This window comes from Dromaius novaehollandiae, chromosome 1 (genome assembly GCF_036370855.1).
Source record: "Dromaius novaehollandiae isolate bDroNov1 chromosome 1, bDroNov1.hap1, whole genome shotgun sequence".
NCBI classification, from domain to species: domain Eukaryota; kingdom Metazoa; phylum Chordata; class Aves; order Casuariiformes; family Dromaiidae; genus Dromaius; species Dromaius novaehollandiae.
In genome coordinates, this window is record NC_088098.1 from 204,987,141 (window position 1) to 205,013,673 (window position 26,533).

Consider the following 26,533-nt stretch of genomic DNA (forward strand, 5'->3'; position numbering starts at 1 on the left):
TCATTGCTCAATTAATAATTATAAAATCTTACTTAATTTTAGTGTACATTTCCTTTTCTACAAAACTGTTTATTACTTAATCAACTTCTCCCATGAAGCATATAAAAACACTTTGTTGCTGATAAACTTTTACACTTATGATGGCAGACTGCTATGCTGGTCTGCATTGATCTTCTATGTTTGAGGCTATATTAACTCAATTGCTTTCACTTTTCCTTAGAAGTCATGATTTCTATTCCTTTACTCAGTTGTGTTGTTATCTTTTCTGCTGCTTTTCTGCATCTTATAATTTAGGACCCAAAGCTAGACATGGTATGCTTCTTCAGATGCTAACATTGTTAATAATTAGAATAATAATCTCAGATACCCTATAGGTGACATGTCCTTTAGTACATCTTAGAATAACACTAAGTATTAAATTTTCTATAGTTTACATAATATATTATATAATATATTTATGCAGTCTATTATATATATACTATGTAAATTATATATTCTAGTGTAAAATATTTATATAATATAATATAATTTTTAATGAAGTACTAATCAGTTTTTCCCCTTTTTCTATCTGTATAGTTGATTTTTTTGGTAAGTGTAGTACTTTGCATTTTGTTGAATTTTGTGTTACTAATTTCAGTCCATTTCTCCAATTACTGATCTTTTTGGATTCTCATTCTGTGCTCTTCAAAGATTGCAGTCTCTTGCAGCTAGGAGTCATTCACAAATGCTAAATATATCTTTCTTTCCACTATCCCACTCACACTTTTAAAGATAAAAATTATTCTAAGTTAGATACGATTTGTTCTTGCAAATCCATACTGTCTGTTTCTTATCACCTTATTATCATCTTAGTGCTTACAAATTGAATGTTTAATAATATGTTGCAACAAGTTTCCAGAACTCAAAGTCAGACTGATGATGGTCCCATCAGGGACTCCTTTACATTTCAAAAAAGAAAAAAAAAAGTTTGATTTTCTTGATATGTTTTGGAATAACTTTTGAGACACCAAAATCTCAGTAACCTTTTCACATAAAGGAGTGGTTGGACATGCTCTAATTACAGAACATAAGGCTATTTTATCAATATATATTGTTGCCTTAGGCAAGTAAACAAATCATGAAAATAATCATGAAAAAGCTGATGGTCAAAATTAATAAATTTTTGGTTAGGACTGAAAGAAACTGATCAAGGAAGCAAAATGTTGGGAAGAGGAATCTTTGATTAGCAAAACTAATGACCTACAAATAGGAAACTTTAAAAATATTTCAAGACACCAAAAAAGAATTCTAATGATGGGTTTACTGTTGATATTTATCTGTTATTAGGTAGGAATGGAAATCAATGTTAATTAATTTAAATCCTGAAGTGTCCAATGTAAATCGATGTTCTACCTTTTATACCACAAGTAATGCAGATGTCACTGTATAATGTTGCAATATTTTCTATAGAAGCAGAAAAAAAATGGATGGCAATAAAGTTAAACAGTCTAAATAAGCATCACCAGAGAACCTGAGTTCAGAATTTAAGAATTAGCTGTGCAGCTTTTAATCAGTACTACTGATTTTATAGAACTATTGGAAAAACAACAATTTCCAGAGTGTCCCGATCCAATATCGGGAGGGTTTCGTTACGATCCCAAGGACGAGATTAAGACGCTAAAACCGGTCAAATATCGTACAACCTTTTACCTTTATTTTCTACGAATTGGGGAGAAAAGGCGTGGGGGGGGGGGGGGGAAGGCGAAGGGGAGGCGAAGGGAAAAAAGGGAACAAGGGTAAGGGGAAAAGATAAAGAAAAGTTGGAAAAGGAGAGAGGAAGCTAGCTACCACCACTCCAAGGCCGATGATGTTCCGCTGACGCCGCTCGAATCACAGCTCAAGCTGGGTGCCTCCGACGAGGGACGAGGAGCGAGGGCCGAGAGAGGGAGTGAGAAGGAGATGGGGGGGGGGGGGGGGCCGAACAAAGAAATCCCTCGGCAATTATAGCTTTTTCAAATTAAGTTTTCCCACCCCTCACGTGGTAGTTCAGACCAATAGTAATATTTGGGTCTGGGGTCTCCTGCTCCTTATTGGGTCTCATCACTGTCCCTAGGTAGGCCGTTTACTGTTGCCGTTTCTGCTGACAGGTGTGTCTCCATTCTTAGGTCCAGCCATTAGCTCTCAAGGTCCTGACAAAGAAGGTGATAACTTCAGCAATTAGCACTGTTTCAGCAGTGCACAGGAATGCAAATTGCTGGTAACGCCCTTATCATTCCCGCCTGCAGCAGCTCTGGGCCCTTTCTCACTGTACTAGGGAGTGCGGCCTAAGGCTTCAGCAAATTTAGCCACTCATGCCAAGCAGGTTTTATAGAAGTTGTTCTAAAAACGGACAATAATTTACAGTCCAGATCCCAAAGTCTCTGCCCGATTGCGGTCTCGTTCAGTGCAGGCTCGGTGTGTCCCGGGTGGTCGCAGGGAGACCTTTTCAGGGGTCGCAGCAGCTCAGTCGTTGTGGCCTGCCTGCACCCCATGCACCAAGAAATGTTTAAGGCAAAAAATTCATTCATCAGTCCGCCACACAGAGACAACAAAAAGAGCTAATTTTATTCGAGCACTTAGGAAAGGTAATCAGGAAGACCCACATCATTATAGGTTCATCAACTTCAATCTCAGATGAAATAAGTGAATGACTGATATGCGACTCAATTAATATCAAATTAAAAGAGGGGAGATATAATGAACAGTATTGGAGGAAAATAAACCTGGTTAAATTAAGTCAGTGTATATATATATGTATATATATATATATATGTGTATATATATGCTATTGATAAAGACTGCAAAATGTATGTAGTAAATTTAGACCTAATTTTCTATTAAAAACCTCATTGATTATTAAAAATTGGAATGATACAAAAATTAATATGTTGTACATTGAAAAGACTAAAAACTGATTGCAAACCACAATCAAAATGATCAGATTTGATCTTGTTCTGGGTTCTGAGCAATTTATATGGTTAAAAAAACAAAACAATATAGCTGTAATCATTGATTACAGGAGATAGAAAACTTGACAGTGAGAAATGCCCAGGACAAGTCACTGATAAACTCTGATTTGGATTGCCCATTATTCTTAGAAACTTTTTCTGATGCACATGAGTTGGATACCCAGTAATACAAGATGATTACTTCTTAATAATATGAATGAACCAGAATTTACAAGCTGTTCCTAAATTTCTGTGGTAATGTCAATAACCAATGCCTAACTAACCAACTATTTTCCTCATATGAAAAGTAGCATTGCAAAATGCCGAGCAAACTGCTTCATGCTGAGGAAAACACATCACTTTATAGAATATTTATGTGAGAGAACAATTTTTCTTCTCCGGCAAAATGTCCAGCAGTACTTAAAGTGGTATTTTTTCTCTCTTTTTCTTCTCTTTCACCCTTCACTTCTCTCTTTCAGATCAGAATCTTTATCTGCACTGATACTTGAGTTTTCCTCCATGTTAATGTTATTGGTGTGATAGTTACTCCTGCCCCCTTAATTTTACCTACATCTGCTGCAGGAGCGAGCACAATGAAATATCCTACTACACAGTGTTACCTGTCATGAACCCCAGCATCCTGCATGCAGGTGTGTTGTTTCATTACACGGGAGTTTAATTTTACAACTACTGCAGAGATTTCAGTAGGTGAATGCATTTCGAAAGTATAACATACTTCCCAGTTTGAATTAGGACATCCATGAACGCTAAGAAGGGAGTCTCAGTAGGATAATGATGTTCATCCAGAGCTGTGGAATATTTCTGTTGAGTGTTCCTTGCAAGAGGGGCATTATATCATTTCTACTTGAGCATCCTTAACAAAAATTCAGCATCCCTGGCATTCCTAAACTCAACATTTATCAACAGAAGCACTTTGTAAAGAATCCTGTAACTTGGCTGGAAATATTCCCTAGTACTCAGAGTTTCAGTCTCTCCAGGGGTGTATATGTACTTTTCAGTTTGGCCTTTTGTACTTCCAAGATAGAAAGCAACTTAAATTTGTCACTTAATCCCTCATTCATCTTGATTCTAAATGCCAGGAAGGATGAACAGTAATAAAAAACAATGATTTAACAAGCTTTAATTTCAGGCTTTAAGGTACAGAACTGAAAATGGAAGGCTATTGCAGTTCTAATTTACACTTAAAAACAGGATCTGTCCTGGCAGCCTGATATCCTCTTGACACCTGTGTATTTTCATAGGAATTCTGTCAGCAAATCTGGGGATCCAGAGTTCATGAAATCATCTTTGTATGGCTGCACATACGGCACTTAAGGTAAATCTCACTGCCTCTCTGGTCTATATTCTCTTGGTGCTAGTTTTTTTAATATAATTTTAAAGGCTCTTGCTAGCTTAATCTACAGGTCAGTATTTGGTGAATTCCTCCATGGCTTATACCTACTCAGCCATGGCATTAAATGACTGATGGGTCTTCCTAGGGCCTGCTCCTATAGTATTTATTGTTGTAAAATCTCAAAGAAAGGGCAGTACTATTATCATCATTTTTTATATGAGAAAGCTGAAAAATTGGAAGGAAAGGACTTCTCGGCAGTCATGAATAAGGCCAGAATAGAAGCAAAATCTCCATTAATACATAATTCTCTCCATTTTTAACATTTATTTCCACTTCTCAACAGCTCTTTCTACATCTGCAAGAAACACCAAAACAAACAAATAACACCTCCCTCCCCTAAAAAACTTTATAATCAACTAATCCTTATGGAGCTTGGAAGATGAACAGCTGAGATAGGTAGTTATCCCCCTCATACTCCATCTGTTTCAGAATTGATTTTCAAATGCTAAAAATAAATAAATTAGAAAACAGGCAGTATAAATCACATAGTGTCCCTCATGCTCAAGGTCTAGTAGTCACTTCCTTCCAGGTACATTTTCTAGGCTTAAATGTACCAAGGAATGGGTCTTCCATCACATCTTTCTGAAGACAATGGAATATGTGAACATATGGTTCAGACAGTAACATGAAACCAAATTTGTAGTCCCCAAAAGACTTTTTTTACTTGTTAAGAATGAAAGTGACAGGTGATTTTTTAATCTCAATTAAAAAAGAAAGTGCAGATGAAGAGGGAGATACATGTCACATTAGCAAACTGCCTTGGAATGCCGATTCCACTGTTCAACCATGTTGTACAAATAAATCACTACAAATAACCCCACCAACAATCAATCATTTAGATTTTAACAGTGTAGACCCTGTAACTCCTACCTGTTTTTTACATATAGACAATACACACTTGAGTCCCCGTGTGCATCGTTCTGTGCTACTGGAAACCCAGTGAACTGCTTCCATCCATCTTCTACTTGTCACATAATTGTTATTTAGAGATAATACATAGCCTTCTGTTGCCTTACTTCCAGCCTAGGGCAATGTCCCATGATTATAACCTCTCCTCCTTAATCCCTTAGCAATAGCAGTCAAAGTGACACCTGATGTGTCGCAGTTTATATAAGATGATACTTTTCCAACTCTCCCTGAATTTTTCTGTTCTAAAAGAAATGTCAATATTAAAGGAATGCAAACCACAAGCAATCCTACTCCCTCCTGTGCTGCGTGCGTGCATAGTTTTCATAATACAAATTGTGTTTTTCAAGGCACTTTTGATTTTAGACATGAAGCATGATTTTGTGAAGTTACTAGATACGGGCTGCAAATCGATGCAATTGTAGGCTCATGAAATTTTCTGTGTAGACTTGGGCCAGTCACTTGATTGCTATTATCCTCTGTAAAATGGAGTAGTGCTCCTCTTTCCAACCTGCACTTGCCAGAGCTGAATAAAAACTCTTCAGAATTGAAACTATTTGGTGACTATGGCTCTTCAGTTATAGGGTTATATTCAGGCACCTAACAGCTGTTCTGATACCTGCTTAGCAAGTGTGGGAGAATGATTCAGAACATTTACTTTAGCTATCCAGGCTTACAAAAAAAATATAGGAGAAAAGCAGATTGATTCAGAGGTACTAAGCATCTCTCATCCACAGATAGGTTCCTCCCTGACTCCACTGACTAAGCAGGCAAGTTAAGGACTGCCCATTCATCTCTTGCTATTCTGGTTTCACTGTTCTTTTTCTGTTTTTTTTTCTCACCAAAATGTGCAAAATCCCTAACCCTTTCAGTTGCATCACTAGCCTTGCCAGGGATTTTACTCAATATACTACCTCAAGGTGGATAAGTAAGAAACATGCACAAATGCAAATACACCGCATGTACATGCAGAAACAGATCACCACCTCCCTTTCTGAGAGACCGGAGGGGGCAGAAGGGGGTACGTCTACAATTTTCATAAGCATATATCTAACTTTCCTCTGTCTCTTGCTTCTCACCAACCTTTTTTGACTGTGGTAAATGAAAAATGGATGGATGCAGCTTCTGGTAGTTCCTATAGTGTACTCAGCAATAGGTTTCAGCCAAGCTTCAGGGCCCTCTAAAGCAGATGAGCCTGAGCCAGTTCATCGCCCTAGTGAGGTCCCAGATTTCCCTTATCAGAAACGGACAGAGTAGGCAGAGTTGAGTCCTGCTGACTGGCAAGTACTCCTGAATGCCAATACTAAGTGGAGAAGGTTTAAGCCAGTCTACTGTCCAGTAACACTAGCAGAAAGATCTCAAAAGTAGGGACTCTGGTGTTCAGATCTCAGAAATAGGGACTCTCCCACCCTGTAGGAACCCAAGCTCTCACAGACTTTAATCTTGCAATAGAATTGGGGTGACAGACCCAAGGTCTTAAAGGACCCCATGGTTCTGCAGAAAAGGCCAAACTGAGACAGACACTTTATTGATATTACCTATAGCCTTCTTTCCATTCTCTCCTTCTTCTTGAATTTTCATCCCTCCAGTCTCCAATGGAAGACTTAATTATTGAAAGAAGAAAATACTATGAAAATAACACTTCAGTAAACCAATAAATGAAGTGAAATTTTCCAATGACAGATTCTCTGCTGTAGGATAATAGCATCATCACAACAGGAATTGTATTAACTGGCTAATGAAGTCATCAGATATAATTTTAACAATATTGGAACATAGCATGAGAACAGAAGAGATAGAAATAGGCAAGCAAATTATAAGCATTAAGAGTGGTATTAATTACTATATTGTTAAAACGATGGCATTTTACCAAATAAAAGTCACTTTTCCACAGTTACTGCTGTGGAAAACACTTTTTCTTGTCAGAAAAAAAAGGTTGCACATTTGCTACTGCCCAGTGGTTCAGGTTTGTCTGTAATCATTCAAATTTTAACCTGAATTTTATAATTTTATGCTTATATCTATTCAATCTTTTTCTCCTTGACAAAAGCAAGCAATAGCCTTTAAAACTCTTACTGTTGAATTATAACTACCTTCATTTCAGTTACTATTGTATTGGGTGGAAAAAAAACATGAACTGAACAGTGACAGCTGGGATTTGAATGGATTAAAATATATGTACATAAATATGGATAGTGTGTATACCCACATCAATATATATATTTATAAATTTTAGTTTCTGCTTCAAAAAAGAAAAGTGAAAACTGAACACCAAACTCAGGGTTGTTTCCATACAACTTCTTTTACCTGGCTCAGGCTTCCCAAACTGATCAAATAAGGCTGTATGCAAAGCCATGGCTCAGTAAACACTAAGGCACCTCAAATGTTTGTAAATTCACCTTCATAACATATAAAATAACAAATCACTGAAATTTTTCGTGCAGACAATCTCATTAAAAGCATCTTACAGAAGTAAGATTGGTTCAGCCCGGAGCTTTCTCCTTCAGAGTCAATACTGACCTCCTAATGCCTCCAATACCAAATAGTCACCTCTGCCAGAATCACCATTAAACTGAGTTAATCATGTCTAGTCTGCGGACAGGTGTCAATTATATTTTCAAAAAAAGATCCGCTGGTTTCTTTCTTTTTAAATCTTTTAAGATTTTCCCACAAGAGTTATGGAGAGAAAGAGCTAGCCTCCAGAGCCTCAGAAGTAAATCATTTCTCATCTCTTCTTTCCTCTTTTGTTTCCCCTTGTTTCAGATGTCTTATCAGCATTACATTTCTGGCATCTTCTCCTTAGTTATATTGATTAACATGTGCATTCTGTCTATCTCATTTTTCTTTTCTGTGGTATGTGGTAGAGAGGTAACTGAGGAAATTAGGGATTTTCTCTCTTAAACAAAATAGACTTTCTGACATTTTACTATCTGACATGTTTGTACAATTTTATTGTTCCAGCTACCATTTTAGTAAAACATCAGAAATAAATAGTAAATGGCTTCTCATAGGAAGGATACTATGAGTGAGTCAATTTTACAAGAGCCCTGTGTCAGTTAACAGCTGCATATTATTCAATCTTAAATCTATTAATGTTGGGTCTCTACTATTTTAAAAGTCATATAGCCTGTACCATGGCAAAAGTTTTGGGAATTCTGTCTCCTATTTTACAATAGCTGTTGCAGAAATCTTGAGGTGATACCATGAACGTACATTTCTGTTAAACCTGGCAGTGTAATGCTGTCTTGTTTAATCACTAGACTGTGGATTTCCTGATAGTTATGTCTAATTTGCTGGGACATCTCAGTAACAGGCTAGTAACTTGTCCCTAGGGAAAAGGAGCTTGCCCATTACATAATTTTTCCATCATTATTGTTCCATTTGTCAAGTTCTAGAGAAGTGGCCACATACGGTGGTTGCCTGAAAGGCAATAAAGCATGAGTTTGAGGGCCAACATACTCAATGCATTTTTAAAATTAATTAATCTCCTGTGCTTCCTCCCTCTTCCCTTGATATCTCCTCTCACTTTGATTGCCCTGAACTGGCAGCTGGGCTAATATTTGTTGACACTAGCAATGCTGTGAAAAAACAGCACACGTCCCTTCAACAGAACCTTCTCAGTGTTGCCCATTCATCCAGTGTTGTGTGCTGGCTTAATTGGGCAAGGGCAACCGGTTTCCCTGCACTAGATTTTCACAATCCCTGGGGGGAAATATGGTTCCAGGGAGTGATGCAGTGGGTTTAGGGCCAGCAAAATTTCAGTGCCTAGCATAGTTTAACACATTTTTTGAATTAGGAATTACAAATGTATTTAAGAGATGGGAGTGATATAGCAACAGTGGTAATATTTGGAAAAGTTCTAAAAAACCTACCAAGCTACAAGTTCCTTAAGAGTATTTACTGTAATTGGATCAGCAATGCATTTTCTTTGATGTAGCTACTTTTCAAATTATTTCTTAAAAAGAATAATCTAGAATTCTATATAAAGAAAGTATATAATACTATTTATCCATATTCCTATTATAAACATGTTGCCTAGAATATGGGGCACATTCAGATCACTAAAATGTAATTAAAATCTGATAACAACATACTGCTGACAAATTGGGAGGATCTTTCCCTGTGTCCTCACTGGCAAACACAGTTTGCTGCAATGCTACCCTACAGAAAATTCTACCATTCCAAAACTGTTAAATTTCATATCCTCAGATGCATGCATTGCCTTCAACAAGATTGAGGAAGGAAACACTAGAAAGTGCCCCAGGGAAGTCAGCAGCAAAATTACTGGTCATGTATTGAGTAATGAAAGGACCATAGAAGAAAAAAAGGAGAAGTTAATTTTGTTTGTTCATTCCATAATGAAAACTACAGGCATGGTCATCAATCAGTTGTACAGATAAAGAATACAGATTGCTATATTGAGCCATGTCAGGGGCCATGGACTTTCCCTTTAATGATAACTCACATGGGAATTAGCATTATTAGACAGGAAAGTTTCAAAAGCAGCCCCAGAAAGCTAGTAAAAGTGATAAAGTAGGGAATGCAAGAGATAACATCTCTGTGATTCTTCTAGGAAAAAATGTGGGTGAGGAGAGGAGATGACCCCATGGCATGGTCATTAACCCAGAATTAGGACAAGAAAGTAGAGTGTAAAGGACTGAGTACCTGCCTCCTAACTTTTCTTTTTCTCTCATTGTTGAAAAACAAAATTCGAGATGTGTTAGCATTCTGTTAAAGTCCAATAAATAATATAAAAAAAAGAAAGACTCTAGGAGGAAAGGAGGAAGGTGCAGTTATCCTTCATCTCATGATAGCCAACTCATTCAACTCTTAAGTGTGGCTCTTGAAGTAGTACTTTAAAAACATTTTATATTTACATTGTGATAATTTATTTGTTATGGGCATGAGGAGAATGGACAGACAAATTATACCATCTTCTCTTGTATATATGACATATTAAGGTTTATTAAAGAAATTTGTCTGTGCTATATGGTCAGCAAGTATTTTCAACATTGTTCATTAAGTGGGTTATATCTTATTTAAGCATTACACTCCAAAAGTGAATTTCAATAGGTGAAGAAGAACATGCTACGGCATGCATTTATAAAAGAAACAAGAGTTTCACCTTTTCAAAAGTTTCAGAGTTAACAAAAGAGTTAAGATGTGTGTCCTGTGTGTTCTCACATAGATCTTCCCGCTACAGGCAACTATTTGCAAAGTCCAGAACACGGATTTGCCTTCCATTCTAACATTAATATAGTGCTCTTACAGAAAAAGTGAAAGTGGTCCTCTGAATCTTACTTTTGTCAGAATAGGGAGAAGCATTGACAGTTCTACATTCCCAGGAAGCCTGGCAGTTAGGAGGAGATTATAGTTATGTCTGGTGGTGAAATGATATATTTGCCACCACCAGTGTCACAAAAGCTCTACAAACTAATAATGAAAGGTATTGACTGATGCATAAGTTCTGCCTAGCTTAAAGAAGATGGATGCATGATGTGTCCAGTTGACCTGTTGGTAACACTGTGAATGGACAGTGCTTTGATAAGAACCAGTTGGTCACAAGGGAGAGAAGGAATGTTTCCTCTATATGCTGTTCTACTAGAAACAGGATGTATATTATACAGCTTCTTATGCTAAAGTTGTCCACAAATTTGAAAAAAATATATATATCATAGAAAGGAAATGTATTTTAGTTTACTTTTTAATACGTAAGAATCATACTGATGTCACAAACCATGGTCAGGAAGAAACCTCAGCTGTTGTGACAAGCTAACATGATGGAGTAGCACACAGTGTTGTCTATGGAGTGAGGTGGAGGTTCAGAGCTCTAAGTTGCTGCAGGCCTCCTATGATTTTGAAGAAATCAGTAATGGCTAGATTCACTTAAAGACTGAAACTCTAATGCTGTATACTAAAATGCCATATTACATGGCCGGATCCTGCGACTGAATCCACATCCTTAAGACAAGTGTGTGCCCTTCCTACAAACAGAGAAAGTTAGACACCTGTGAATTGCATTCACAAAAGTCAGCTTAGTAAGCAGAGAGAGCCAAAAGGTATATGTATGCCTTCAAAGCAGAATGTGGTGCAGCCTGTGTGCAGATACCTAAACTATCTGTAAACAAGTTAATAAGCATGCTGAAAGCAGTCTAGCCCAGATGCAAGAGGCTTGTTATCGTAATTAATTTGCCTGGAGAAGTCTACACCTCTGTACTTGAATGAGGTCATTCAGGGCCTTCTCGGTTATTTCTATGTATAATTTGGGCAGTAGAGGCCTAATCTGGGAAGTTCTGAGCAGAGAACTTGTTTATCATTTGGACATATCCGAGCCATTTCTTAAATCTTGTTCTTTCAAGAAGATAGTTCTAAACTGCAGAGAACTCTTCATACCAAACCAGATTCCCCAGCCAAGGATTTCCTTCTAGAACAAGGTATGACAGAGTTATCCATTTCAAAACAAGCTAAGGTTGTTTTGATTTTACTTTAACTGTGGGATAGTAGTCTCTCTGTGCATCAGCTCACCTATAAAATGACACTTTTCTGTATAGAAGGGATGTTGTGAGACTAAGTAGATTATGAAAAGCTGACGTATTCTCAGATATATACTCATATTAATATCTGGGATTACCATCTAGTATTTACGATAATCTTCCTTAGGCATTAGTGATAGTCTTGAGCCAGAAAATCTGAACTACTACTGCCCTTTGGCTGGATTTGAATTGCTTGTAGTCAAGCTAAAGCCCAAAGTTGCAGCTTTGGTGCAAACAACTTTCCAATTCCTTTTGCAGAGTCTGAGCAGTGAGTAGTGATGGGTTTGTATATACTTCCCAAATGTTTTTCTGTGTACTTCCAAAGTATGCACAGATAGGAAGTGAATAAGCTTAAACATAAAAAAAAGAAACAACATAAAAAAGCAGTTTTTTAAAAAAACTATTTGACTGACTTTTTACAGATATTATGAGTACAAGGACAGCTATGTAGGAAATAAGGGAACTCAGCAAAGCTTCTTGGACCTTGATATTTTAAAAAGAGTTCTGTTTTAGCAGCTCACCATTTTAGCAAAACACTATGCAGACATCCAGAAGATGCATGGGAAGTACTGCGATCACAATAGCACTGGCATTAATTGTCTCCTGTGACGCATTTCTCCTGAAAGCTACAGTTTTATAACACTAAACGAGAGGCATAAAGATGCAGCCTATAATGCAGTTTCCAAACTGAGTAAAATCAGATTTGTCCTTCAGAAAGAGATAAAAGAGTTACAATTTAACATCTGTAGAGATGTTATGTTGAAAGATTATGAAGCAGTGCTTTCTTCCAGGTGGTTGCGTCCCTTTGAGGCAGGAAGGAGCATGTGTCTGCTTTCCATGCTTGCAGAATGTAGTATATAAACACTGTTCGGATTCCAACAATAAGAATCTTCATTCTCTATTAAGCAGATACTGAAAGCTTTGAATAAAAGCCTTAAAAAGCTCAGCTGAAAGTATTAATTCTGAAGGAAACATGTAAATCTGGGTGAAATCTTCCATTCATTTTTAATCTCACTATGGTAAGCCTTGTAATTAAGATGATTAAATGACTGAATAAAACCCTGTATTTACATCCTTTAGAATGCCACAATGAATAACAATAATACTGTTTATGGGGGAAAAAAAAACAGGGAAGACCTTTCTAAATGGAGTCATCAAACAAAGCTTGTTATTTAAGCAGCTGGTAATTAATGATCCTCTCATTTAGAAAGAGTACCTAAGAGTTAACTCTATAGTAAACAGGAGAAATAGCCAATGGAAGAAAAAAAAAAAAGGATCAAATGTGTTGTTTATGGATGACCAAGTTATCCATTATGAAAATATTTCACAAGGGACAACTGAAAGGTTTGCAAAGAAAAAAGAATTAACGGGAGAGCTTCTGGAGTAGACAAATTAAAATTATATAGGACTCCCAAAGAAATGAGAGGAAGCATTTTTTTGGAATGATGATCCAGGGAAAGTAGGGCTGAGAATCTCCTGGTGCCTGTTTGTCTCAAGGAGAAAAGTTCCTGCACAAAATCAACATCTAGGCATTTTCCTTCACCATTCAGAAAGTGGAGGGAGTATCTCTCCTGAAAAAAGCTGCCTCATTTTGCTGTTTGGCTGTTTCTCAGCAAGGATGACAATAACTTAAGAAACTCATTTATTAAAACCAAGATATAATTCTCTCATCTGAACTGCACTGCAGGTCTTCTGAAAGTATTTCAGGTGCATTTTTTGCTCATTTCCTCTGTGAAATATTTGGACAACAATCTACGGAAAACCTACATGAATTATCTATATATATGCCAAGATTGTGATTGTTTGTTTGTTTATTTATTGCATTATCTCTTGATAATATATCAAAGCAATAATAAACAGAAATCAAGTGTGTGTGTGTGTGTGTATATATATATGTATATATGTATATATATATATGAAACCTGCTTTCCCAAAAGAAACTAGTGAGGTATTTTTTCAGTCACTGGTGCTTTGCAAAGACATTCATTTTTTTCTAGAAGAATTGTGTTCTGTAAGAATGAACTGTAGGTATTACTCAATCAAAAGTATTTACTTTATCTACCATTTCAAAACATGTTAATAAACCCATGTCTCTTTTAATATAATGTTCTTTCACTGAGTCATCTTTCTTTTCCCTCAATGATATTGTCATTTTTTAAAAGGTTTCAATCCTCAGGCAAGCTTATAAGTAGTTATTAACTTTAGAGATTGAGGCATGGGATTCTGTGGAAGGAAAAATTGCTTATGAGGTTGTGGAGAATGATTAGATTTGATACTGTATCATGGATCTCTCCCCTGGGATAGTAAATGAAGATTATTTCTAAAGGTGCTGATCAATGTAGATAAATCAATATAGCGGAGTTTGTGGTGTTCATTTACAAAATGACAGAATGTTTTCTCTGTCAGAAAACATCCTCATAACTCATGGTCGTGTTGATGTCAGACGTATATGCACTCCACATGAACTTTAAACAATATTTAACATAGATATACCTTCTACAACAGCTTAGTATTCACCTGAAGATTTTTCTCACAGATGATTTTAAGGATTGAAATTTGTTTAGGCTACTACAGAAAACAATACCATCTTTGAAAATCAGACTCAGAAACTAAAATGGACTCTCCAGAAACAGGATTCTCTCAAAAAAGACTATTTTGTATTTTAGATGTTACTGCACACAAATCCTTGAAGTTTCCCTGCTCTGCAAAAAGACTTTGTAGCAATAGGACTGGAGAAGAAAAGGAAGTTTCATATTCACCATTTTCACATTAATTTGAATTAATTAGTATTGAACTCACACCCTTCCCCCTTGATGCTCTGCCTTTGTCCACAATTCTGTTTCACAGGCTGACTCTGATCTCCCAGCCATCTTTCATTAACGTCTTGTACCTTATTACCAGAACTTCACTGAAGATTGTTGAAGCATCGCCAGGTGTGGAATTTTTTGTAAGGCCCACGGAAGTAGCTCTCCACTTTCCGAGTCATCTCCAGCCACTGGACTAATGCCATTTAGACCCCCATTGCAGTACGTGTGGACTTGCAGCTCCTCAGCATTACACAAGCTGGGAGATGGAAGGAAAATGTGGGTGATCCTGCCTGTTTGCCATCCCTCCAGGAGGTGTGAGCAGGAGAGGCAGACCTTAACCAGCAGCCCTGCACTACACAGCCAACAGAGGAAGGGGAGGGCGAGCTCCCGTCCCAGTCACCAGGCTGTGCCAGCTCCGGCACTGTCAGCGCAAATCTCTCAGCGTTCAGTGACTACTCCTCCACCCTGCCGAACGCTTGCTGGTACAGCTATAGTGATAAAATCATGCCAACAGAGGCTCCAAATATTTTTCAGAAGGGAGTTTTCCCACTGGCATAGTTACACCAGTGCTCCAAACTGTATAACCTAAACCAGCTGCAAGCTCTCATTGTAGGCACAGGAGGTTCCCCACCAGGGGTTTTGCTGGCACACTCATGAAAATGAAAGGTAATAGCTTTTCATAATCAAACACAATGTGTAAGTAACAGTTCTACAGTAAAACATGGCATTAGAACCTGACTGAATACAAGTTTTTTAGAGAAAACTTATGAAGACTTTGATGACATACTAGGTGCATTTTGTGGAATGACAGCTATTACGAGGTATATGACAACAACAATAATGATGCCCATCTATCATCCTTAAACTCTCCATGTGGGGAAATAGTATTCAAGTCGAAACCATCTCTCACTTCTGCCTACCTCTTTTTCCTCCCAAAATTTTGACTTATTATAACCAAGCACTAATATCGTGTACTCAATTCCATTACATACATATTGTAGTGTCAAAATCTGAAATAGATTATAAAGGCAATAATAATAAAAGAATGTACCCAGGAAAGAGGAAAGCAGAGAGGTGGCCAGAAGATAACAAATATTAATTATATTGGTAACAATAACACAGTAATAACAATAATTCTAGAATAAATAGAAACAGGACACATTTTCCTAATAGAAACACAGAGAAGATCTTGTTTCTACAGCTTGCTCTTCTGCAACGTGACTTTTGTTCAGGGCTCAAATTGGAAGGAACAAAAAATCATCTTAAAACGGATCCCATTTCCCAAAGAGGAGAATACTGGCTATACTGTATCTATTGACAAACAAGTTATTCCATTTGCCAGGGTGTCTCCAAGTACTATATATTATGCATATATAAAGATAAATTTACTTATATGCAAATATAAAGACATATTTAGCTGCAGAAATTGTAGGATTGCCAGTTTGAAAAGCAAAACAATGTATATATGTATCATCTCTGGAATGTCTACATTTTCTTTTGGAAATTCACAGGCATTCACAGGATTTATGATATCTCTGACTTCTAGCAATGATGCTATTGTACTGGAAACTAAGCTATACAGCTAGCAGAAGCAGCCAAAATCATGACTGTACTATTAAAAACAAAAGCCAATTTGTATTCTACATCTGTATCCCAACACTGACATTTGGAACAAATTTTGAAGGTTTCTAAACTCTGAAAGAAATCTTTTGTGACCTCAAGGCAGTATATTACACTGGTGGCATAGAGACTATTCCTGTTACATTCAGCTTTAATAGTGGGAATAAGGCAATCTTATAACAGAAATTCTGCTGCTATTCAGTGACATTTATAGTATATGAGCTTTAATTACTCCTTTGATACTGCAGAAACTGTCAGTAGAGCTGTGTATTTCATCTTTAAAGTTCCACAATCAAGTACACACTCAAAAATAATGAGCATACTGTAAAAGACCAGGAGCAGCACAAGCTGCAGCCTACTGTACCTGGCGAGTGAAGTGGAGGGGAGCACATCAGCACAACTCCCTGACCTTCCCGCACGGAGACAGCGCTTCTCGTCCGACCGCTAAAATTCCCCAAATCTGTTGAAAGAACACAGCATTTTAGATGCAAAAAGAAGATTGATGATGTTACTACTGCAACTTATAATTTTTCTTCTTGTAAAGCTGACAGTTCCTTTTTTCATACCTTAATCTGTGATAGTAGGGCCTTTAAAAATCAGTCTATTTCCATTGCAAAGATTTCCATGTTGCATCAGCTCTTTATTACTCTTTTCAGTACGCTAGGATTTGGTGTCAAAGGACAAGCATCAGGCGATATACCATTTACAAAAGACATTTAATGGTGCTTTTATTTCTTTTTGTCATACCCTGTTTGTTGATTTCTTTCACCAGTAGAAGCCATTCATGCACAGTGAAAAAATAAAAAGTGTAAAGAACACCTTGTCTAACGTGCTGACTGAAGACTGCTATTAATATGTCATCTGGATAATACAGTGCGTGACACATTGCAATGAGTACAAGCGAACATCAGGTGCATTGGTTCTAAGACCAAATGTGGTCCATAGCAGCTTTACTTTTCTTAAATACCCTCTTTCCTTCTGATTTCTCTAGTGTCCTAAACATAATCCAGGCGTGCGTAAATATTTCTTGCCTCCAAAAGTTTTCTTCAGCAGGTGAATAAGGAATATTTCACTTTATGTACAAAAACTTTTGAATGAGTCTACAAGGTGCTGCTGTGAACAGTTCATTGTGTTAACTTAAAGCCTCTCAACCAGAAGATCTGATACTCTGTTTACCGCAGGGAATACTGGACCTAGGTTCGCATTTGAAGTGGATAGCCATGCTCTAGCCTTGGTATCTGCAGCAGAACAGGCACAAGAGCTCGGTGTTGACACCAGACTGAAAACTTCACCCATTCCTCAGTGAATGCAACACCATGTAAAGCCTTTGCTCACTCACAGTTGTTCCAAAGACTAGAACTTTTCTCTCTCATGTGAATCAAGGGAAGATTGCTGGAAATAAGGGTACCCAAAGGAATCTTTGAAAATGACACCGAAACTTCAGCAGACAAAATATGAAGAGCCTGAATATATGAACAGGATGAGCAAGTAGAAGCATCTTACATGAACACCCTAAGATCTATAGCTGTACTTGTTCATTTATGAGACCAGGGTGCCAGTATGAGGTCAATAGCACCAAGGAATCTGAATAGGTTGAACAGAACTGTTACTTTCTTAACTACGCTCTACTGACAACTTTCTGTCAGATGCCAGAGCTCCATATCTTGCTTCATGCTTAATTTTACATAAAATTGAAGTTCAGCAATTTTCAAAATCAATATAAGAGTTGATTTTTCATGGATTTCATAACAGAGAATATATATATTTTTAAGTAGAAAGAGACTTATGATCTTTCCAACTGATTATTAACATTTTTACAAGATGTCTTAGGTAGTCTAAAATTTAAATGTATCTGGATGTGTACTGTCTTTGGCCAAGCTATGTCACTGCTTGCATTTCAAAGATGTGTTCAAATAGGAAAAAAGTAGATGAGATATTAAAGAAATATTACATCACATCTTAAAATAAGTCCACAGTGGGTTGCAAAACCATCCAGTGAAATTTCATTTAAAAAATGCTACCTACTGAGTGCTGCCTAACACTGCGTTCTGCAACACCGTAATTATTATTTTTGGTATTTAGAAAGTAGAGGGCTGTTGTAGCCCTGCATGATTACTTTATTTGGATGAGATCACAGTTTGCAACAAAAAGTTTTCAAAGTAATGCCTGGATTACGTTAGCATGAGACTTCGAGTCTATAACTTTATGTATGTTTGAGTTTAGTCCTGAAATTTTCTACATGAATGCTGATATATTGACATACAATAGCTTTCTGTACTTAATTAAGAAATGAACGCTTAGAAAGGAATATTATATTCTGCTTTAATGGATTATTGCTGAGTGTCTGTAAAAAGATTGTGTTCTTAAGAGGTTTTTTTTTTTTTCATCAAGGTCAATTTTGCAGACAAGAAGAGTGATACATAAGCACTGAATTTCCTTAAAATTGTTTTTGTTGCCTTCCTTCCCAAGAAAATGTGATGAATCTTCTCTGTACGAATGTCCTGAAATGTGCAGTTTGATTTACTCCTAAAATGCTTTCAGAGGCCAAGACCATATCCATGAACAAACCTCAATGAATTTGAAACGTGGACAGAACTTGAATTCATGTGCCATGGCTTCAACACACTTTGAGAAGACGTTCTGAATCCGGAGTAGCTGTGCTCCATGAGAAATGCAGGTCATTCCTCTGCACATTGGAATAGGCATTATCATAAGCAGCACTTCCTTCCCCAGCATTTGGAAAATAAAAATTATGTTGCAGTCTTCCTGTCGATATCAGTATTTTACCAAAGATTACCTGAAAACGATACTTCAAGTCTTCTATATGCATTATAAAAAGGAAAAAACATTTTTTTCCCAAAAACTATTTGGATCAGAGAATCAAATAGTTGAACAAACCAAAATATTATTAGTTCAATAGTCTAAATATCTACTAGTGTAAGGACAGGTTCTCTAAAATGTACACAGAGAGAAGGCCAAGGAAGCAATCTTTCATATTATCAAGAAAAGTCTTTGAGATTTGTTTTCATAAACTCTATCAGCAATTTTTCATAAGCTTGAGCATAAGCTTGAGAATAATATTTCAATTCAAATCTTAATTTGGAATGTCAAGTTATTTGAAAAAATACCTGCCATTTTGGAAAATATTTTTATTTTCTCTTGAAAAACTGATAACTGAAGTATTGTTCCTGGAGGGTAAAATATTTTAATTTGAATGTAGAATCCTGATATCTCATAGGGTTATACATTTTTATCCTTGCTAATAAGTTTTTATTTCCTATGATGCACAACTTGGAAGCCTGTCAACACAAAAGAAATGAAATGTGTGACACCTAAACTGTAACTCTGTAGGCAGAAGTGAAAGTTTAAAATAATACAATTTTTCCTGAAGCATGTTTCCAAACTTCTTCTATTTTTTTCCTCAGGCAAATAAATTCTGTGTTCCAATTAGCTATAGCAACCTGAAGGACTTTTATTTCCTGCTTTGTCTTTGCACTGCGATGAACAAATATGCATACGTGTATGTCTCCAAATAATAAAAAAGGTCATCTTTTTTTGTTAAAAATAAAAGGACTATGTGTGACTCAATTTTGTATTTATTCAAACCAATTAATTTCAAACTAAAGAAGGAAGGTAGAAATGAGCTTTGTATTCTGGCTGTTTTTGGGTCTCTGTTAGTTCTGAGTAACACATTGGATTTCTTGTTAGCATATAGTGAAAAAAAGGATTAACAGGAGTAAAAGCAGGGAAAACAAATAAAAGTAAAGCCTAAAGGAAGAAGATGTGTGGGATCACATGTGTAGTTCCCCCTTGTTAAAATAATACATCCAATATGGAAGTCCAATATGGAAGAATCTAATGAAGGGAATATTTAAAACATTTCCTGTGAATCTCTGCCATTTGATATCTAGCTATATTGAAAAAAAGATATTAAAAGTATTAAAACCCTCATTATTTTATTTTAAAAACTCTAAAAATAGATTAAAAAATAAAGGAAGAACAGAATACAGCATCAGATGTAGAGACCATAACTTGCTTTAGAGGTAGAGACCATAACCGCTCACCTGGTAATGCTGGTCTTTGGTACAGTATTCTCCCTGCAGCATTAATCTGTAACTCTCTTTTTGCATGTGTCAGACTGCCCCACACAGAGTGAATCTATCTACATATTATGATGATGTACAGGGCTAGTGGATAAGAAAACAGCTTTCTGTGCTCTGCTGATGTTCATTTCATGCCCTGAAAGACCTGATTTATTTATGCTTATCTCAGTGTTAGTGGCAAAGATGGTAACACCTCTTGAATATTTTCAAAGCTGTGCCTGAGGTTTTAGCTTCATGACTTCCATATTCTTTAACATGAGCCACTGCCTCTACCACTCTGAAAATGTATGGTGAAGAGTCAGTTACCATTTCTAACGTGAACACAGTGTTAGAAATATATCCACAAAGCATGCAAAGGGTATTCAGTATAGAGGGAGAGGGAGAATCAGCGCAATCTTCTTTATTGCAAATCAAATATGAAAAAGTAATCTTTTGATTAAGTTTTTTGCATCATCGCTAGAGAACAACCTGTAATGCAAAGTTGGTCCCCCCTATGAGAGGGAAACAGTACTGAAATTCCAGAGCTAGTGAAGACGTAAGACATTATAACCAACAGGTTTGGTACAACACTTTCTGTATGCCCTACCTACGTTCAGTTACAATTAGCTCAATACTTCCTTGACCTTGGACAGAAGTTATAAGATTGGGAAAAGCATTCAAATCTCTGACCCAAAACAGGTCATGTCGACCTGTCCCAAATCTCTGACCCAAAACATGTTGACAGGCTGGCACGGCTCTCCCTGCACTGCCTAACCCCATTCTTCTGAAGGAGCTGAAGTGTGGGTTGTCCAATTGCATATGCGTGAGTGCTACAAGAGTATGATGTTCACCCCAACAAGGGTATCAAGACCCAACAGATAACAAAACACTTTTGCAGTAGGTGAAAGGAGAAATGGAAAATAAATGAGGAAAACCTCAAGGCAGTCAAAGCAACAGAAGACCTCTGCAGAAATATGAATAAATACAAAAACAAATAAACAGAAGGGGAAAAGAACCAATATCAGAGAATTTTTCCAGTAGTCTAGGATACAACAGGGGGTGAGAATAGGAAAAAGAGGATCAGGCACACTAAGATAAGACAAGCACAAGTGCAGAAATACCCTGTTTAACAATTCATACAAAAGGCTGGAACAGTTTTTACCTCTTACCTACCAGACTTCTAATTCACCTTCACTCTACTTGGCCTTTTGGATATATATAGGAAGGATTATTTATTCTCTACATTCATCATTTTTCTGTAGTTGATTGGGGAAACACAGAAGTTAGAAGTTTTTGTGGCCCAGACAACTGTCCGCTGATAGTTACTAAGAAACGAAGGTCAAAGAACAAAGGACAAACAGATCTTGCATTGACTTTGGGCAGTTACTACTAGGGAACCTAGTATTGTAATGGTTGGAGGCTCTGTAGTTCATTAGCAGCAGCTTAAACCAGTCAATCCACTTTTACAGTAGAGATCAAAGTAATGCAGAAAAATGTCTTTGCCAGACCAATTGTGTGATTTTATACTATTTTATGTGCTAGTTTTTCAAAGAGTTAAAAGGGATGTTGTATGATATGGCTTAAAATGTCTTCTTTTGAGCAAAATAAACAACATATGCTGAAGATACCCAAAGATATAAAGCAGCCAATACTCTTTCTAATGAGGTAAAAATAGCTCTACACAAAGCAAAATTCTTCTGTCAGGCCAAGGACAAGCATATTCGTTTTGTTGTCACTACAGAACAGATAGCCTTCCTTTCCTCGTGTTTGAAAAACAGGACTAAGAAATGAACCTTGAACAGGAACTGTAGCTGTTTTAAAAAGGGAAGATTTACAGAGAAAGGAATTCTATTAAGCACATGTTTTTCAAAATTCCATTATACCCTAAGTCAAAGACATGATTTGACTGTACACTCTAAACAACAGGAAACATAAATGTTTTTAATAGCCTATATACACAGGCTATAGAACAATGAAAGGTAGATATTAGAAAAAAATGACACATGGTTATATAGGGAACTTTTTAGCTGGATGAATTACTTTTTAGCTGGATGAATTAAATACAATACTCATGGAATTTCAAGATGCCCAAAGCAATAAATGTACCATTTTGTATTGACATATGCCTGTTTCTTAGGAACACTAGATTAAATAGGTGGAGCTGTATTGTTAGGTTCACTCATTGGACCTAAGTAAGAATAATTGTTAATATTGACGATGTTAACTAGGAGGAGTGTGAAAGGAGGCATAGCCAAAGAGATTTCTGTGATGATGGAAAAATCATCTCACCAAAATTAATAGAGAAACATAAATCTTCAGCTTTTAAAAATTACATTATCATATGACTTTTAGGTGACAAAATAAGGGCAAGATTCAAGTACTTTAGAATGTATCATGCTTATTATCATTGTTGTTGTTGTTATTTGTTACCAGAAAGCTTTTGAATACTTCATGGATGATCAGTCTGACATGACCTGAAAAGGGTCGTTTCTTTGCTCAAAGAATTTGTTACTTAAATACAAAATAAGAGGTAACAGAAAGACAGGGAATACAGAGAAAGAATGAAGCATCATAAACCTGTATGCTACCCTGTGTATCAGCACATCAGCAGACCAAATGAGGAAAGATTTTTAAGGAAAGATTTTTAAGATTTTGTAGGGAAAGAATTTTTAGGAAAGATTTTTTGGAGAAGAAGAACGTAGTTTTACAGATGTTTTAAGGGAGCTCCAGCAAGAGATGAGGCACAGGAGAAATCTTAAAGATTCTTGTCTGAAATGTAAAAGATAAAAAAAGACACAATATATTCAATTTCCATGTTAGATTAATATCTTCCAGAATTTCTGTCAGATACCACAGAGGAGGGTTTTGTTGTTTGTTTGTTTTGTTTTTTTCTCAGAAGCAAAGGAGCAATTAAAGAATATTTGAATCCTTGTGGCATGTTCAAGCAAGAAGAAAAGAGTATTTTTTCTACCATACCTTCAGCATGAACTATAAGATATACACACCATTGATAAATAGCCCTTAACTATATTTTCATTGGGAAATACAAAGGAATAGTTAACTAACGGAATATTGATTTTTATGTCTGTCATGTTTGTATATTATAACAACTCCAAAGTACATGGTGTACTGCAGTCAGTAGTATCACCTCATTTACTTGTACTTCTCTAGCCAGCTGTCTATGTCTAGCTGCTTTCTCTTCTCTCGTAAAGAGAGAACATCTGTGTATCTTTTTACATAACCTATCGCAGCGAAGTCATGAGTCCATAAACAGGGCTAATACACACTACCATAACACAGTTAACTATAGTAATAATTAATTGTTCTGGTGAAGATAAGAAATAGACAGAACAATTTACTAAAAAAGATTTGTTGATTCTTCTATGCCATGAGTTATAGTATAACTTTTTTTTTCCTTTTTGAGACTAAATAAGCATTCATAAATTAGATTATGAATTAGAAATTAGTAATTATTATAATTAATTAGAAAATTTGATCTTTTTATAAAAAGCAAAGAAAATAATCGAATTTGTATGTATTTAGTATTCCATACTTACTAGAAGGGATATTACTTTTCAATAAAATATCCAGTACCTGTACCATCTAACAGTTCATGGAAGAGAGTCTTGTGAATATTGGGAAGTATTTTTACCCCTAATTTCAATAGTATCAATAAATAACATCAGTACCATCAATAAAGCTTAATTCCTCCCAGAGCTTTGAAGAGAAAGGGGGATTTGTAGATACCAAAATCTCCTTGAACTTCAGTAGGACTTCTGCATTCAGAAACCCTGAAGTACTACATCCCCATGAATTAGAAAAGAAAATATTTACTTACAGAAACAAGTAACAAAAGTATGTTGAAAAATCTAGACTTGCTATATTATTCAACTTGCTGTATTTACTGTGTAATATTTAGGATGTTTGTGGTTACAGATGTTGATGGTCATGATTAACCACAATCATTCTTTTTGTCAGGTTTCATCTGTTCTTACAAGAGCTATTTCAGCATATTCCTCAGCTGCCTTTCAAATCTGTGTAGTAACAATGAAGAACATATAACCAGGTGGAAATATTTTACTTAAGCTAAGACTTGCATTCCATTCATGATCTTTCATCTAGGAATCAGAGCTAAACTCAAAAAAAAGAAAAAAAACCCCAAACCCTTAACTAACAAAACAAAAGTAAAATTTTCAAATGTGGTTGCCTACATTTAATCACCAAAACAAACATTAGGTACCTCAATAACTGCCACTATTTAGAGAGATGCACAGCAAGTGGATCTGCACTGGAGCAATATATGTAATGTATTTTTTTGTAACGACATTATTTTGCATAACGTTATCCGCTTCTTGAGAAACACAAATACACATTTTTATTTGCTTCCATTTTAATATACTTTCCTGGCACTGAGCAGTACATTAATCTGTATAAATTCTGTATGCAAAATACTTTTACAACATGATATTTGTAATCCTACTTTGTTACTTCTTCCTTTGTATTTAAGAGGGCTTCTTTATTTTTTCTCATTTTCTCTCATAGTCTCTTGTTTCAATTAAATTCATTCCAAACATTCAAGAACATACTGCAAACACCATTTGTAATATCCATTCAATACCATCTTTTGTAGTAATTTTCTTAAACTAGATATTACTTTTACTTCTTTAAATTAGTGACTAAAGATAGTTATGCCAGTTAGTTAGAATCTTGCATGAATAACCATATATCATAACATAGCTATTTATAGTATGATGTCATATAGAATCCTTAGGGACTAACATCCTCCCTACAGGTTGAAAATCACTACACAGGTAATGTGGCCAATACGAGGCTGATCTGTAACAGTACTAGTAAAACAGAGATAAAACATTTATCTGACCATTCTTTGTGAGCAAGGCATTAAAGTCTTCTTTGTGATATTGAGCTAACTCATATTACAGAGCAAAACATTTTTAATATATATTTAATAATTAGTTAATATGGTACTTGCCTAAGGCAACATAATGGCTTAACTTTTATGTGTACAGGACAATAGTGCAAACCTTTAGCCTCAAAGATCCTTTATCCTGTGTCTCTTAAGGTACAAATATGGTTTTGCAAAAGCTGGAATTTGTTAGAACAAAGGGTATAAAACAGTTAACAAATGGTGAAGCAAGCAAGCTTTTCCAGGTGCAGAAGGGGTGGTGTTGATCTCACCTAACTTTAAATCTTTACATCTTCCACATCTACATTTGAGGTTCTCTTGCTTCTTTTATACTACATGAAGTGAAAGGGGTATTCCTATGACACGTTTCAGCTGATCTCATCTAGGTTTGTAATTTACAACAGATTAATCTTACACAAGAATTGATTATTTCTCTTTACTGACAGCAAAGGGGGCCTAAAGTTACAAATTCAGACAAAGTTTTTTCTAAATGTATGGATGTTTGCATTTAATGGTCTGAGAGGTGTTACAGATAAAGACTGCAGAAAATTCAAGAAAAGTCAGCCCTACTAAGGCTGAAGGTAGCAGTGTAGAGCTCTTTGATAATGTTTCAGTTGAAAATTCTTTTTTTCTGGTTAAATTAAACTTTGCTTAAATGGAAGTTTTGGTTCAGAATTGCAAGTTCTATGTGCATGAACTAGGACTTACAACAAAGATAATACCTGAGAACTGCAATCCCAAACTAAGTCTAGGAGAACGGTCTGACTGTCTTGATTGAGGTAATAGCTGGAGGCTTGCAGACACCATTTGGTGGTGATTTGGTATCAAATTCTGACTCCACTCTAGGCCAGTCATTTCACAGTGCTGGCTTGTGTAGACTAAGGTGTATAAATGCCTCCATACTTCATAATCTCCCAGAATTTATTTATTTGCTCTTCTCTAAGAGTTGTGGTGCTCAGTATGACCGCGAAGTCAACTGTGACAAGACAACTAAGTACTTGGACACATCTAAGAAGTAAATCTGGAAGACCTTGGCCTTAGCTGAATAGCTCAACTGGAAATGAAGTTCTTACAAATACAGAACATTTCCTAGTTAGCAGCTGGTTGTTACATATGATTCCAGGCAACATTTTTTGAAATGACAGTTTGTGTTGGAGCATGATATTCTGCTTTATATCAAGGTGATCTGAGTCACTGCAAATCACAGGCACAGCATATGAGCATGTAATTGAACAAGAGTCATAGAAGATTAATAAATTGTCACCAGTCAGCTAAGTTACT

General features: G+C 36.2%; 1 protein-coding gene across 3 annotated transcripts in view; it reads right to left on the minus strand.

Annotated features, from left to right (window-relative positions):
* Positions 1-26,533, minus strand: part of CNTN5 (contactin 5) — a 656,184-nt gene that overhangs the window by 184,597 nt on the left and 445,054 nt on the right. For all 3 annotated transcript variants that reach the window (XM_064505105.1, XM_026109144.2, XM_064505106.1), the window contains one exon: positions 16,611-16,706. In XM_064505105.1, coding sequence (XP_064361175.1) covers positions 16,611-16,706 — 96 coding nt within the window. The remainder of the gene's footprint in view (positions 1-16,610; positions 16,707-26,533) is intronic.